Genomic DNA, 15,688 nt, shown 5'->3' on the forward strand with positions numbered 1-15,688 from the left:
AATTTATTTGGATGGGAGACTGAAATGACCCGTGGTGCCCTTAAGAAAAGGACTTTGGTTTCAGTTACCAGGCTGGGTTTAAGTAGAAATGAGGAACAGGAAGAGCCCTTATAAAAGCACAGGCAAGAGGTCAATGAGGCATGGGGTCACGACAGAGAGAATAGCCAACCAGTGGGATGAAAGGGAGGAACAGGTGTGGGGTGGAAAGCAAATGCCAAAATTTGCTTGGCACGAGTTGAACTCCACAGGCAGCTCCAGCCCTGGGTCTAAATCTAACATAACATAATAAAAAATAAAAAAATAATTAAAAATAAAAAGGAAATAAAGAAATCACAAAGGAGAAATCAGGGCTAAAAATAAAAGGATTTGGGGTCTTCTACACAGGAAGTCCTGGGGTAAATGAGATCGCTGACAGAGAGAGAACACAAAAAGAAGAGAGTTCAAGGCAAAGCCTTGAGTATTGGCTGTATTTTAGGAGGAAGGGGAAGAGTCACTTAGGAAGGAGAGAGAGTGTGATTGCAGTTAGAGAGAAAGCAAGGAGAGTTGAGGTGCCGAGTGGCCAGGGGAAGAGGTGCCTCAGAAGGAGGCTCTGAAGGAAGGAGGGTGAAGACTGAGAACAGGTTCACATGGGATGATGAGGTCACTGGATGTGGGCTTGAAGAAAAAGTTTTTATCAGAGAGTTAACCAGAGGTTTGATTTTGTTGGATGGACCTGTTCACATACTTGCCCCCTCCTGCCTGGAGACCTGCACGTCATGTCACAGAGAAGCAGCCCTGCACTGGGTGTGGTGAAGATGGGATCCAGCCCTGGCTTCCCAAAGTAGCCCTCGACCCAGTGCCCATCACACACCCCTCTGGATGTGGACATTGCCATTTGTGTAACGGGAGATGGAACACACTGGGGAGAGGGACTCACACCCAGCTGGCATTGCATACTGACTACCATTACCAAAAAAATAAAAAGTAACATTCCTTCTCCAAGGAACATTTTAGAGGTTATTGAAAGCATTGGTTTTAGGGTGCCTGGGTGGCTCAGTGGGTTAAAGCCTCTGCCTTCAGCTCAGGTCATGATCCCAAGGTCCTGGGATGGAACCCGCATCCAGCTCTCTGCTCAGCAGGGAGCCTGCTTCCCCCTCTCTGCCTTCCTCTCTGCCTACTTGTGATCTGTCTCTGTGTCAAATAAATAAATAAAATCTTAAAAAAAAAAAGCATTGGTTTTAGAAGCAGATGCACTTGAGATGGGTGCTGGCTTGGGGGACTCCTAGATCTAGAGCACTAAAAAGGGATTTAGGCTCTAAACTGTGGTTTCCCCTTGGGTCAGCTGAACTCCCCACAGGCTGTAGTAAGTAGCTCCCCCACAGGCTGTAATAAGAATTACAAGAGACATGGAAAGATTCTAACTAGCATTCCTGGTACCTAAAAAAGTTTGTAAATATTTGTTGGCTAAATGAATAAACACTGGCTGGTATTCTTGGAAAAAGTAAAGCTAAAACAGGATGGAGTCATTCAAGGAAGAGCCATCTGAAGGAGGTATGACCTTGAAATAATACCAAGTATGAGCGGGAGGATAGAATTTACAGGGACACTAATGAAGAGTCTTATATCTTCTGGGCTCTAATATCAGCTCTTTCCCTTAATGGTAGCGTGACTTGAGCAAGTTGTCTCATTCTAAAGCTTGGGGACAGGAAAAAATTGAAGCAAAAATGTCAGACTTTCTACATAAATTAAATCTGAGGGTTGAGTCCATGAAGGTTAACTACATTGTTCTCGGTCCTTGTTTTGTAGATTTGTATCATAATAATCATAATTTTAAAGTTACTGATCAATTGGGACACTAATATTTGCATAACATGAAAATAATGTAAGGGTCAAATAAAATAAAGTAAAAAATATAACTTTTTTCACACGGTTAGTGCTCAATACACAGTTGCTGTTGTTACTTATCACTAGAAGTATGATGACTAAGAAGTACAAGCAAAGAGGGAGGAGTAAGCATGAGTACAGTGAGCACGAGTAGGTCTACAGGGCAAGAGGCAGACAGTGCACAGGGTGGAAATGAAATGAGCTTGACTGAAACCAAGAGGGAAGCCTGGCTAACTAAAATGCTGAGTTTCTATGATTTAGGGAAAAAAAATTATATCAACTCAACAGAGTCACTCTGGTTGATTTATGTGGATCAGACATTGTCAGTGATGTAAGTGTTTCATCAATAAAATTGAAAACATAAAGGGGCACCTGGGTGGCTCAGTGGGTTAAAGCCTCTGCCTTCAGCTCAGGCCATGATCCCAGGGTTCTGGGATCTAGCCCCGCATCGTGCTCTCTGCTCTATACGGAGCCTGCTTCCCTTCCTCTCTCTCGGCCTGCTTCTCTGCCTACTTGTGATCTCTGTCTGTTGTATAAATAAATAAAAAATCTTAAAAAAAATTGAAAACATAAAATACGTTGATGATCTCCTATGTATATAGATACAAGAGAGATGTATACAAATTGCTCACCAAGGGAAATCCAGAAAAATGCTCACAGGAGCGAGCACTATCTGTAGAAGCATCAACAAGAAAACTGCCCAGATATCCATCAACGGAAATGGATAAAATGTGCTAGGTCCCTACAGTGTAATACTACACAGCAGTAAGAAGAAACAATTTTTGGGTGCCTGGATGGCTCAGTAGATTTGGCATCTGCTTTCGGTTCAGGTCATGATCCTGAGGTCCTGGGATCAAGCCCCATATCAGGCTCCCTGCTCCTTAGGGAGACTTCTTCTCCCTCTTTTTCCCTGTCTCTTATGAATAAATAAATAAAATCTTAAAAAAAAGAAACATTTTTAACTACATGTATCAATAAGATAACTTACAAAAAATGGAAAGAGAAATATGCTAAACACTTAAGCACATGTACTGTTTGATTTCATGTAAATAAAGCACAGAAACAGACAAGAAAAAGTCTATGCTGCTAGAAGTTAGGCAGATAGCTACTGGGGGATGGGAGAAGCATTGATGGGACAGGAGTGTGAGTGGGGGCTTCTCAGGGCACTGGTGTGTCTTGTTTCTTGGGAGGGACACTGGTTATATGGGTGTATGTTCAGTTTGCCAGAATTGACCAAGATGTGTACTTAATACACATGGATTTTTCTATATGTATATTTCAGTAAAAATAAAAATAAAAGGCAGGGGGAAAGATGGTGTGAATGATGACAGTTTTATAAGTGAACTCCTTCCAAATCTAGGGTCCCCAGGGGACCCTGGAGGAGAAAAGAATGAAATACTCATTGAGTCACTTGAGAATTTCAGCAGTGGAAAAGTGTAATTTATGTTCAGAGATGGTTAACATAGCACAATTGTGTGGAAATAAAGAATTTATATATGAATTCAAAACAAGTCTCAGATGCAGAGATCCAGATGGGGATTTTTATTTACTTATATGTGATTCCAAAAAAATCTATCTTTGGAGATTAACCTGGAGATTAACTCCCACAAATAATGGAAGTGTCTGGCATTCACACAGGGGAAGGTTCACTGGGGGCCCAGTTGGCTGATTCTGAAATGGATGCACTACGAAAGAAATTTATTTAAAAGAGTTGACTAAAAACAGCTGCACTTTGTCATCAGAATAAAAATCCACAAGTATTCTAAGACTTCAAAAAATATGACAAACAATGTGACCTCATTAACCCTCAGAAAAGGCATTTCTGCCATGCTTGTGTTTGATCACCATTTATCTCTCCTCAAAATCTCTTGCAATGCCTGCCTTGAGAGATGCATCCAGAAAAGTGTAAAGGGGGCAGAACTTGAAAGAAATAATAAAACACTTTGTTCCCCATGTGAAATCTGATTTTTTTTTCTTTTCTGAGGTTTTGTACATTCTCAGTTGCACTGAATTCTATTGTACAGTTAAGAGGGCTTAACTATGGGTTGAGGCCTTTAAAATAGAAGCAAAATGACAGGAAAACTTGAGAGGTTTAGGGGTTAGTTTTAGGGGGACCTGTTTCCTTGGAGACTTCCCACTTGTCATTCCGCAGGTTGACCTGAGTCACACGGTGTCTGAAGCAGACATCAGCACCTGTCCAAAAGCAAGGTCATGTTCACATCCTCAGGGTTTCCAGTATGAACAGGCAGAGAGAGAGGAGTTACAGACTGGATCCATTCAGGGGAACTGAACAGTGAAGGTGCCCTTCTCGGGGCTCACTTCCCCATTAAGTCGGAATTCCTCTCTTTCCCTCTTAAACCTGAAAAAGGTGTCTGTGAACGAGATCCAAGCTCTCGTTAGTGGATCAATTTACCTTTATTAAAAATTGGAATGAGGGGGCACCTGGGTGGCTCAGTGGGTTAAAGCCTCTTCCTTTGGCTCAGGTCATGATCCCAGGGTCCTAGGATCGAGCACCACATCGGGCTCTCTGGTTGGCGGGGAGCCTTCCTCCCCCTCTCTCTGCCTGCCTCTCTGCCTACTTGTGATTTCTGTCAAATAAATAAAATCTTTAAAAAAAATTAGAATGAAGAGAAATACAGTTGAGAATGTCCTCTCATCGCATTTTTCCTCTTTATCACCAAGGTATTTTGATAATTAACTGAGTAGTTATTTGACTAATATTTTCTTCCCTATTAACCTGTGAGCCCCCAGGGAAGGAATCATGTCTGCTCTGTGTCTGTGTCTGTGAAGACCGTATCTCATACACAGTAGAGTACTCGCCACATACTGCAATTTCCTAAGTACCAGTTGAAGAGAATGAATCAGGAACCATAAACCAAAAGATAAGAAAATATCCCTGGATCGCTAAGTCTCTGTGAGACCAAGCACTTACTCACATCTCAATTACCAGAAAACTTGGATTTGTTTTTACAAATCTGCTTGTATGCAGTCTCAGGAACAGAAAAGCAAGAAATGAAGAAAGAACAAGACACAAAAGCACGCTGGAAGATCTCGTTCATCATTTCCAGGGGACACCACAGCATCCCAGCCATGCAACATCCGGCTTATGTCCGCCTGGCCCTGAAGCTTCCTTCCTGAGGCGACTCCATCCTCCTCCCCTAGAAGGTCCCTCCACGGTCCTTCTGACATTGATTCAAAATATCTGCCTGTATCAGGTATGTCTTATCCATCCAAAACCACTCATTTCCTCGATGTCACGTCTCTAGACCTCAGATGCTTTCACTGTCCCTGGAATCCCGCGGCAACACTGTGAACATTCAGTTTTTAAATCAAATGCAAATATATTAGAAGGAACAAGGTGCTAACTAGGCCCAGGCGTCCGTCTCTTTGAGGCAATTAGCTTCGTTCTGTTCATACACTGGAGCAAGAGCTAGTAAACAGACTCCAACCTGCCTGCTTGCCCCGAGGCCCCTTCAACTCCCACCCGCCAGCTCCAGGCCGGCCTGAACTGTTCCCCTTCACTCGGTTCTATTTATTTACGGTGCCGTGGGAAAGAGCGGTGCACGGTTACGGGCAGTGGTAAGCAGGCATGTGTGCTTCAGGGAACTGAAGTCCATGGACCTAGAAATTCTCCATACCCAGCCGGATGCCCTGGATATGCATCCCAAAGTATTCTGCAAGGTGTATGTCTGTGGTTCTCTTAATTGTGGACCCCAGGCCGGCAGCACCGGCGGCACCTGGTACAAGGGTATGTTCTGAGACCCAAGCCATGTACAGGATAGGTTAAACTCTATGTGAGCCACAAATAATTAAATATGACCTCTTTTCCCAAGAGCTTCCAAAGCAAAATTAGAAGATAAAATATATATTCTCCCAAACACCTACCAAGAGAAGGATGTAGGTACTGTGTATTCAAGAACTGTTCCTCTGCCAGAAGAACAACAGATGTAAGAGGGCAAGGACTTTGGTTTTTGTATCCTTAGCACCTAACACAGCATCTGGCATATAGGAAGTACTCAGTAAGTGTTTACTGAAGGGATGTGTACGTGCGTGGACGGATGGATAGGACATATAATACAGCTGGTAAGTACTTGAGGATTTCAGTAAATAGGAACATCCAAATTGGGTCAAATCACGATGGAAATGAGATTTTTTAAAAAGTTATATGGTGGCAAGAGATGAAGCTGACGGTGACATTCTACAAAAATCCAATGCTATCACATTCTGTAAGGGTTAATTTTATGCACTAGCTTGACTGGGTCATGGAGTCCCCCCCAAGATATTTGGTCAAATATTATTCTGGCTCTGTCTTTGACAATGATTTTGGATGAGATTAACGTTTAAATTGGTAGAATGAGTAAGGCAGATTACCCTCCCTACTTAATACCCATGGCTCTCATCCAGTCATTGGCACGTGTGAAACAAAAAGACTGACCCTCCCCAAAATGAAAGAATCTTCCTGACTGAGAGCCTTCAGACTGGGAGAAGGAGTTGTTGGGAGTTTTTCTACCCCTTGTATTGGGATTTGCCAGTTCATCCTGCAGATCGTGACACCTGCCAATCTCCCTAATCAAGAGCCAATTCTTTATAATAAATCATATACATACAAATATATCCTATTATATATAATAATATCCTATTATATATATTTGTGTATATAATACATATACATATATTATATATTATATATAGTTATATGTTAATAACCAAATCATATATAAAATATATTAGATATTTATATATAATTATATCTATAAAATATATTAAATATGTAATTAATATAATATAATACTATATAATTATAATTATATATTATATATTTTACATTATATATTATATATTATATATTATAAGAAGCTGTCTAACCAGAATGACATCTACTATGTCCCCATGTTGTATGATATTGAATCTAACCGACCCCTCCCTTGCCTGCTATCAGGGATTCTTGGGGTTCCCAACAAGTAAAACTTGATGAAGAAAATCAAAACAATAATTATTCTAGAAAAAAATAATAATAATTATTCTAGAAACAGTTTATAGAAGAAAACGTCTCAGCACCTTTCATCAGTGATCTTGAATTGGGCACCTTACTTACTTATGATTCATCAAGAAACTTACTTCTGTTAAAAAAAAAACAAATTGGGGCGCTTGGGTGGGTCATGGCCCACATTGGGCTCTCGGCTCAGCAGGGAGCCTGCTTCCTCTCTCTTTATCTCTCTCTCTGCCTGCTTGTGCTCTCTGTCAAATAAATAAATTAATTAAATCTTAAAAAAAAATTAAAAAAACAAATTGTTGGGTGCCTGGGGGGCTCAGTCAGTGAAGCATCTGCTCAGGTCATGTTCCCCGGGGCCCTGGGATCAAGTTCTGGGCCGGGCGCCCTGCTCACCTGAGGAATCTGTTTCTCCTTCTGCCTGCTGCCTCATGCACATGCGCTTGCTTCCCCCACAAAAATAAAATCTTTAAAAAATTAAAAAAACCCAAATTGTTTATCATCAAAGATCACTTATCAACTTTTTAAAAAAAGATCATTTCATAACATGCATAAAATACATAAAGAATAAATGAAAATCCTAATAGAAAATGGACAAAGGTTATAAGAGATGGACATAGGTACTCCATAAAAAATCCATAAGAAAATGGACAAAGATAAATAAGAAATTCACAGAAAGAAGGTGGAAAGAGCTCGCTAAAAACACAAAGATGCATAAACTCAGTCATAACTATGGAAGTACAAATCAGAACACAAAAAGACATCAGCTTTAACCTGCCCCACTAGCAAAAATTAAAAATCTCCATAATATCAAGATGCACAGAGAGAGAAATTTTCATTCACTGCTTTTTAAAATTTTTTTTAAAGATTTATTTACTTGTTTTAGAGAGAGAACATGAGTGGGAGGGGCAGAGGGACAGGGAGAGAATCTCAAGCAGATTCCCCACTGAGCTCAGAGTGGGGCTCCATCCCACCATCCTGAGATTGTGACCTGAGACAAAAACCAAGAGTCGGATGCTGACTGAGCCACCCAGGCACCTCCTCATTCACTGCTGATGAGATATTCTTTAAGAGGAACAGATGGAACCACCTAGTTTAATTAAAAATTCACAATACCATTTGATACAGCAACTGTCCTGTTAGAAACTGGTCCTACAGATAGGCCTAAAGAAGTGTGTTACACTTAAACAATGCAGCAATACCTGTATTAGCAAAAACCAAAACAACCCCTCACCCCACCAACAACCTAAATATTTTCCAGAAAGCTAATCCTGACATAAGCAATGAATTTATTTATTCATAAAGAAATCATATAACACTGAACAGGCATTGAGAAAAATGAAGCATACTGAATTTGTTGTTATGAAAATAGACCTAAGATATGATTTAGTTTATGATGATGTATTAGGATTTTCCAGAGAAACAGAACCAACAGGAGGTAGACAGATAGATAATGGGGGGGGGGGCTGATTTATTACAAATAGACCAAACAAGGTGTTGGTTTATGAAAAATAATCCCATTGGTATACTTAAAAAGAATAAATATAAACACACATGAATAAATAAATAGAGGCAGCCATGTAAATCAATACACAGATGAATAAAGTTTTTTCTAGACGCATACACTGAAAACTATTATTAGGGATAAAAGAAAATCAGCTATTGGTAAAGAGAAGAACATCTATTTTATAACTTTCTTTATAGTATTAATATTTAATTATGTTTACGACTTTTATCTTTAAATGCCAGTAGTAAAAGAAAGCAGAGAAACTCCTATCCCCACCTGATTCTTTCAAGTAGTGCTTAATAATTGAAGAAACTCCTTGAGGTGCCACAAAGTTACAGTCTCCTTCTTACATCACCATCCCTTCAATAGGAGAGGTCAGAGGCTTCAAAATGCCAAGAGCTAACAGGTCATCATAAAAACTGAAATAAATTAATATATATGATATAATTAAATACCACTATCAGTTAGCTTAAAAATACTCTATTCTCTTCCAAGAATTCTTAGAGAGTATCACTCTACATAATAACTAGAAATCTTCATAAGATTGACTCAGTGCATGTTTTACATTAAGAAAACAATTCAAGGGGCACCTGGATGGCTCAGTCAATAGAGCAGGGGACTCTTGGTCTTGAGGTGGTGAGTTCAAGTCCCACGTGGGGCACAGAGTTTCCTTAAAAAATCAGTAAACCATCATCCAGGTGAAGAACAGAAACGTTTTGCGAATCTATAAATCTTGCTGACATTAGCTGAAGGCCTATTTTCTTGTATATCTCAAAATTACAGACAGTGAACATAGAAAGGTATGCAGTCCCCCCAGGACTAGCTGTCCTCTTTGCCAACACAGCACAGTAACTCATATTTAAATTGAACCCTGGATGTAGCGTCTCTTCCAGTATCCAGGACCACCCTTGGGAGGAAGGGACTCTGGCTTTCCCACTTAACTCAGGCTAATGCCATCAATGACGTTATTGTAATATCTTCACTATATCACGGGGCAAGGTGTCGCTCTGTTAATGATTTCTATCTTTTTACATCCTATGGGCATGAAGATTGATTTCTGCCAACTAACTCACCTTTGGTGTTGCTTGGCATAGTGAGGCGTGCAGGTGATGTACTGAGCACCCAAGTCAACCGTACTCTGTGGATTATAAGGGCTCCTGGCTGTCGTCATTCTTCCCCCTTGGATTCATTCACAAGAAACATCTTAGTGCATCAGAATGACCCTTCTGCAATGAACACCTCAATTATGCACCCCCGGGGGGGCCAAAGAGATTAGGGCTGTATTAAAAGAGGACTTTGTTGTGCTTTTCTGTTTTAGTTTTGGGCTTTGTCCTCTACCATCCTTAGGACAACTTGGTCACTGCGAAGTATTTTTAAAGAGGACACAGCGGTGTTCAGCGCTGTGCCTGGCCCCTGGATTCACACATTTAAACAACAGGAATGGGTGCGTGGAGAACGTCCAACGAAAAAACGCATGACATGTCAGAATAATCACTGGGAGCATGTTTTCACTCCCGCAAACAGGTTTCGTGAGAAAAAAAAAGGGAGTCTGTCAACTAGATCCTGGTAGTCCTGGTCCAAGGGCACTTTGGGATCCTCGACAAGTGCAGATGGCCTGGAAAGCAAGGCCAGGTCGAGATGAAAACCAAAACAACAACAACAAAAACAAAAAAACCCGCGCACTGGCCAAGGGGGTAGGCCCAAGCTGTGCAAACCGCCAGAGCTCCTGGGCTGCCCTCGGGGTGGCACACCTCCCGCTCCTCCTCCCTGACCCCGCTCGGGACTCCTCCCGCTCGTGGTCCCCAGACCTGTGCTCCTCCCGCTCTTCCCCGACCCTTACCAAGGTTCCCTCTCCTGCTCCCCTCCCCCCCCGCCACGCCCACTTCCCCAGCCTTGGGCTCCTCCTGCTCTTCTGGAACCTAGACCCTGACCGAGGCTCCCTCTCTCCCTATCCCCCTTCTCCTCCTACCCTAGGCTCCTTCCTCCTCCCTCACCCGCGCGGGGCTCCTCCCGCCTCCCGCCCCAAATCCCCACTCCTCATCCCGGGTGTCCTCCCTCCTCACGCTCCTGACCCCGCGCGGGGATCTTCCTACTCCCCCAGTGGCCCCCTCTTCCTACCCAGGGCTCCTCCCGCTCCTCCCTCCCCGCCCCGCCGGGCTCCTCCCGCTCCTCCCTCCCGGCCCCGCGGGGCTCCTCCCACTCCCTTGCTCCCCGCCCGGCGCGGGGGTCACCGCCTACTCCGCCCCCCCGGGCGTCTCCGGGGAGCTGGAGGCTCCGGTCACGTGACCCGGCTAGCACCGCGCACGCTGCCGCCGGGAGGTGGTGGCCGCGGTGACCGGATCGTCCCACAGACCTCCCGGTGTAGGCCGCCAGCAGGCTTCCTTTCCCCGGTTTCGACCACCCCACGACCCACCTGAGTCCCCAGCCTCCTCCCACACCGTGAGGTGCACTGGAGGGGGCGCCTCCTTCCTGAGCAGCGCTGCGCACAGGCTTCCCGTCAGCCCGGCGCCCGCGATGAGCACCCGCGCCATTGCCGGGGGTCTCGGGGCGAGGCCGCACGCGGCTGTCGGATTCCGCGCTCCAGGCCCGCCCCGCCCCGCCCGCGCGCAGTGCCGCCCGCCGGCCTCCAGGGGGCAGACGGGAGGCGAGCGGGGCGGGGCGGGGCGGGCCACGCCCCGGTGCTCCCGAGTTTCGTGGAGGGGACAGGGATGCAGCATGGAGCGCGACAGCGCCGCCCCAGGCCGGAGCCGCAGCGGGAGTGACCGCGCAGTCCCGCAGGGCGGAGGGAGGGACCCTGAAGGCCGCTGCTCACCTCCTCCTGAAGCACGTGAGTGCAGGTGCTGTCCTTTTCAGGTTGGCTCCGGCTCTGTGCCTGCCCTGTAACCCTGAGCCTCAGTTTCTCCATCTGTCAAAGGGGTTCCGTAACGTCTGCGTGTCAGATTGGTGACCGTTCACCAGAAAACTTGAGCTCACTCGCCTCTTCGGTACATATTTTAGAACACATTCCACGTGCTCTGAGGTATATAAAGATGAGCAAGTCAAGGACACACGACCGGTTCGTTTCTCTTCAATATTGTCCTGGACATTCTCAGTGAAACAACAAAAAGCAATGAGAACTGTGAACTGTTAAAAAATAAAGAATTCAGTTACCCTAGATTGTGGATAAATTACTACCTGCAAAACTAGAGAAACTGGATAGCTATGAGAAGTGCTACGAAAGTTGACAGTAGTAGCCAGATAATGAAAAAATTTAAAAATTAAAAGTTTTACTTTATGCCCCCTTGTGAAGAAATTACCATACATCAAATTGGTGGTGGACCAACAATACATATATCTGATAAAAGAAAAGAAAATATAGATTGAAATATAGAATTACAGCCTGTAAAAAGACATAAAAATAAAAGATAGAGCTGAACAGAAAAACACTAAATACATAGTTATTTACAACTTGTGTGTTGCAAAATGCACAGGACAAAATATAATAGCAAACCGGAGTAGAGTTTGATAATTTATCAAAAATCCTAAAACTCTGTTCTTTGAATGAAACATACCAGGTCTAGACATTTATCTGGGGGAAATAATATATAGTTATACATTAAAATTTACATAAAAATGTGTTTACCTCAATGTTATTAGAAACATTGATGTCTAGGGGCACCTGGGTGGCTCAGTTGGTTAAGTGACTGCCTTTGACTCAGGTCACGATCCCGGAGTCCAGGAATGGAGTCCTGCATCAGGCTCCCTGCTCAGCAGGGAGTCTGTTTCTCCCACGACCTCTCTCCTCGCATGCTCTCTCTCAAATAAATAAATAAAATCTTGAAAGAAAAAAAAAAAAAGAAACATTGACGGCTATAACCAAACAACCTACTAAGAAAATATGGCTTTAAATATTTAAGGATGTACAGAAAATTACTCATTCTATAATGTTGAAAAACTGGCTACAAAACTAGTAAAATCCCAGTTTTACAAACATACACAAAGACAAGTATGACCACAGTATTAGAGAAATTCGAGAGGAAACAGATGTATCTACATTTTTCTATTAATTTCAAGGTTTTATAAAAGTCATATGAATCTATTAATTTATTTGTTATAAACAAAATAAAGCTGATATTCTAGACAGAAGTTAATCCCTGCTTTAAAGAGATTTCACAACCATATGCTAAAGATCTCAGAACTGTCTGGAAAGGAGATTTGAGGTAATCTAGTTCAACCACGCTCTGCCAACAGCATTTTACATAATGTAAATATAGACACTAAGTTAAAGTGAATTTGCCCAAATTTATGTAGTATTTCAAGGATGAGACCAGGGCAGGTCTCCTGGATTGTTTTGAGTCTGTTCTCAAACAGCTCCTGCTTCCTCGTTTCTTGTACAATCAGGCCTAAAACCTCATGGTCATCTTCAATAGTTTCTCTTTTGTCACTCTTATTAACTATTGGTCCTCTGGTCCTTTGGACCTTTTCTTCTCTGTCTCTTATATTCAATCCCATGCAATTCTACACCAGAAAACTCAAGCTTTACTTTTTTTCTTTTTCTTTCTTTCTCTCTTTCTCTCTTTCTTTCTTTCTTCTTCTTCTTTTTTTTTTTTTGTTTTTTGTTTTTTGTTTTTGTTTACTCCAGGCTCAGTTTCGCGACCCTGAGATTGTGTCCTGAGCTGAAATCAAGAGTGGGGCGCTTAACAGACTGAGCTGCAGAGGTGCCCCCAAGCAGTCATTACTTCTTAACTGGATTATTATAATGACTTTTTATTATTATAATGAATATTATTTCATTATTATTATTATAATGACTTTCTCCCCTTTCCTAATCTATGTTTTCCACTGAGCTTCTGGGTCAGTCACTACCATTCTCAGAAAACTTGCAGTAGCACTCAGTTTCATACAGAACCAAGTTCAACTGCTTGGCATAAAAACTGTTGTTCAATGATATTTCCCCATCCTATCTTTATATCTTAACCTTGGTAATCTTTGTATGTCCTGTGCTATAGCTAAATGGAATTATTTTATGTTCCCCAATAGATTTTCCACATATCTGTGAAAGCGGTAAGCCTTTGTTTATGTAGTTCTTGAGTACAGAGCATACTTTCTTTGACTTGTATTTCTAGTATTCTTCATTTGCATGAATTCTTCACTCTTTTCCTTTTCTGGTGTGATCACTCATATGTTCTTTAAAAAGTATGTAGAATTGGAGATGGTTATGATCACTGAATGGAGGTGGCTATCATGGCTTGTGATTTCTCATTAGTCTTTAAGGACTTGTATAACCACCCACCTTACCCCCATCCCCAATCTCCAGAATGGGTTCCATCAGCCCAGAGCTATAACTGTAGGGCTGTAGGTCCACGGTTGGCTACAGGTACTAGTGCATCTTTCTGGGATATTTGAGAATGACTAGACAACTAAAGAAAGTAGGATTGCAAAATAGCTAGGACAGGCTTCTGTATTTACTCTTCCTAGCCACCTTGACCTTTTCTCTTCTTTCCTATTCCTGATCTTTGCAAGGCTGGCTCTTTCTGTTCATTTAAGTCCCACTTAGAAGTCACCTAAAGGAAGACTTTTCTAACTATTTGACTTAAAAGAACCACCCTGTGACTCTATTCCCCCAACCCGTTTCATTTTCTTCATGTTACCTAATCACTTTTAGAAGTTATCTTGCTTTCTTGCCTACTTATTTGTTGTTTACTTAATAGAATTTAAGTGGACAGAAACATTGTCATAGTCAATACGGTATCCCTGGCAACTAGAATCAAAGTCAGAATTCTCAGACACAGAGCTCAGTAACTCTTTGCCTAGAAAGTATGCAAGCCGTTCAAGAATTATGCTTAAACTAAGATAGGCCAAATGTTAATTCAGTGGGTCAGTTTCAGTATTGAAAATACTTTCTCAGAGAGTGCTTTTTTATGGTATAATATGACTGTAATACTATAAAAATATCATGCCAGTCAGCAAAGGTTGCCTGCTTATGTGAGGCACAGCTCTGTCTGTTCTCACTAACCATGTTATTATTTTTTTTTTTAAAGATTTTTTTATTTATTTATTTGACAGACAGAGATCACAAGCAGGCAGAGAGGCAGGCAGAGAGAGAGGAGGAAGCAGGCTCCCTGCTGAGCAGAGAGCCCGATGTGGGGCTCGATCCCAGGACCCTGGGATCATGACCTGAGCCGAAGGCAGCGGCTTAACCCACTGAGCCACCCAGGCGCCCCAACTAACCATGTTATTGATAACTTCGATAATCATTAATGGCAAATCAGTTTTTGATGGCATAAAATCAAGGTGAATAGCCTCATAGGGTTACTTTAAGATCAGGAATTTAAAAGATTTCAATAGAAGTCACTGAAATTTAACAATAACAAAAAAATGGAGGAGTTTATTTGAAGTCTTACCTTTGTATCTAGAAAACAATTTTACAGAATCAAGGAAAGAGAGCTTAGAATTTTACTGGGCTTAGGTGCCTGGGTGCCTCAGATGGTTAAATGTTTTCTTGATCTTAGCTCAGGTCTTGAACTCAGGGCTGTGAGTTCAAGCCCCGTGTGCAGCCTACTTAAGAAATAAAAATTATACTTGACCTTAAGTTCACTCTGAGTTAACAATATAATAGAGCTGTTAAGACAAAAAGCTAAATATAAACCTAAGCTATGACAAATGGATTAGAGTGTGCAGAACAAGGCAGGCGACAGTCCCACACTATTTACACTGCTCAGAACACATTTAGAATACCAGGTTCAGTGCTGGACCCCAGATTTCAAAAGGGTTGTTGATAAATGGGGCCATTCAAGGAAAAATGTCCAGGATGATAAGTGGACTTGAAATTATCTTGCTTGAATAGGTAAGAGGGATAAAGATTGCTAGGTTGCTAGCCTGAAGAAAATGTCACAAAAACACGAAAACCATCTGCAAACATGTAAAAGATCTTAAGAAAGAAAAATAATTGGATACATCAGCATATTAAAATCAGTTTATGAAAATTATAAGGAACTAGATTCTGGCTTAAAGATATTTAAGGAATAATATAGATATTTATTATTTGTATTATATATTAAATATCTATGTTATTTATTGAGAATATAGATATTCTCAAAGAAGAAATTTAAGGAATAATTTTAAGTAGGTGCATCTAAAAATGGAACACACTTTCTCATGAAGTAGCTCTGCAACGGGGACACCTTCGGAATGTGGATGGGCACAATGGGGGATATTGCCAAAGCAACTGAAGTACTGGATAGGACAGTGGTCCTGGGACAGTGGTCCTCATACAGGATACGTATAAGTAAATGAAGATTTTCTAAATGGTAGACAGAATTTTAAGGAAGTCAATTTCCACCTTCTGA

The 15,688-nt window shown here is 42.0% G+C and overlaps 1 protein-coding gene and 1 long non-coding RNA gene across 3 annotated transcripts in view; both read right to left on the minus strand.

Moving 5' to 3' along the window:
* Nucleotides 1-15,688, minus strand: part of LOC309859798 — a 144,160-nt gene that overhangs the window by 68,214 nt on the left and 60,258 nt on the right. The gene's annotated exons all lie outside the window — the stretch shown is intronic.
* On the minus strand, nucleotides 3,972-10,924 carry LOC309859226 (renalase-like). 2 transcript variants are annotated; one of them, XM_082719821.1, is made up of 4 exons: nucleotides 10,774-10,924; nucleotides 9,434-9,539; nucleotides 8,637-8,779; nucleotides 3,972-4,056 (listed from the first exon to the last, which is right to left on the minus strand). In XM_082719821.1, exons 1-3 carry the CDS (start codon nucleotides 10,889-10,891, stop codon nucleotides 8,707-8,709), a joined length of 297 nt encoding a protein of 98 aa, XP_082575947.1. In that variant the 5' UTR covers nucleotides 10,892-10,924; the 3' UTR covers nucleotides 3,972-4,056; nucleotides 8,637-8,706. The 2 variants fall into 2 exon arrangements, with proteins under 2 accessions (XP_082575947.1, XP_082575948.1); XM_082719822.1 differs by lacking the exon at nucleotides 8,637-8,779.

Source organism: Mustela nivalis (genome assembly GCF_964662115.1).
Source record: "Mustela nivalis genome assembly, chromosome: 2".
Lineage (NCBI taxonomy): Eukaryota > Metazoa > Chordata > Mammalia > Carnivora > Mustelidae > Mustela > Mustela nivalis.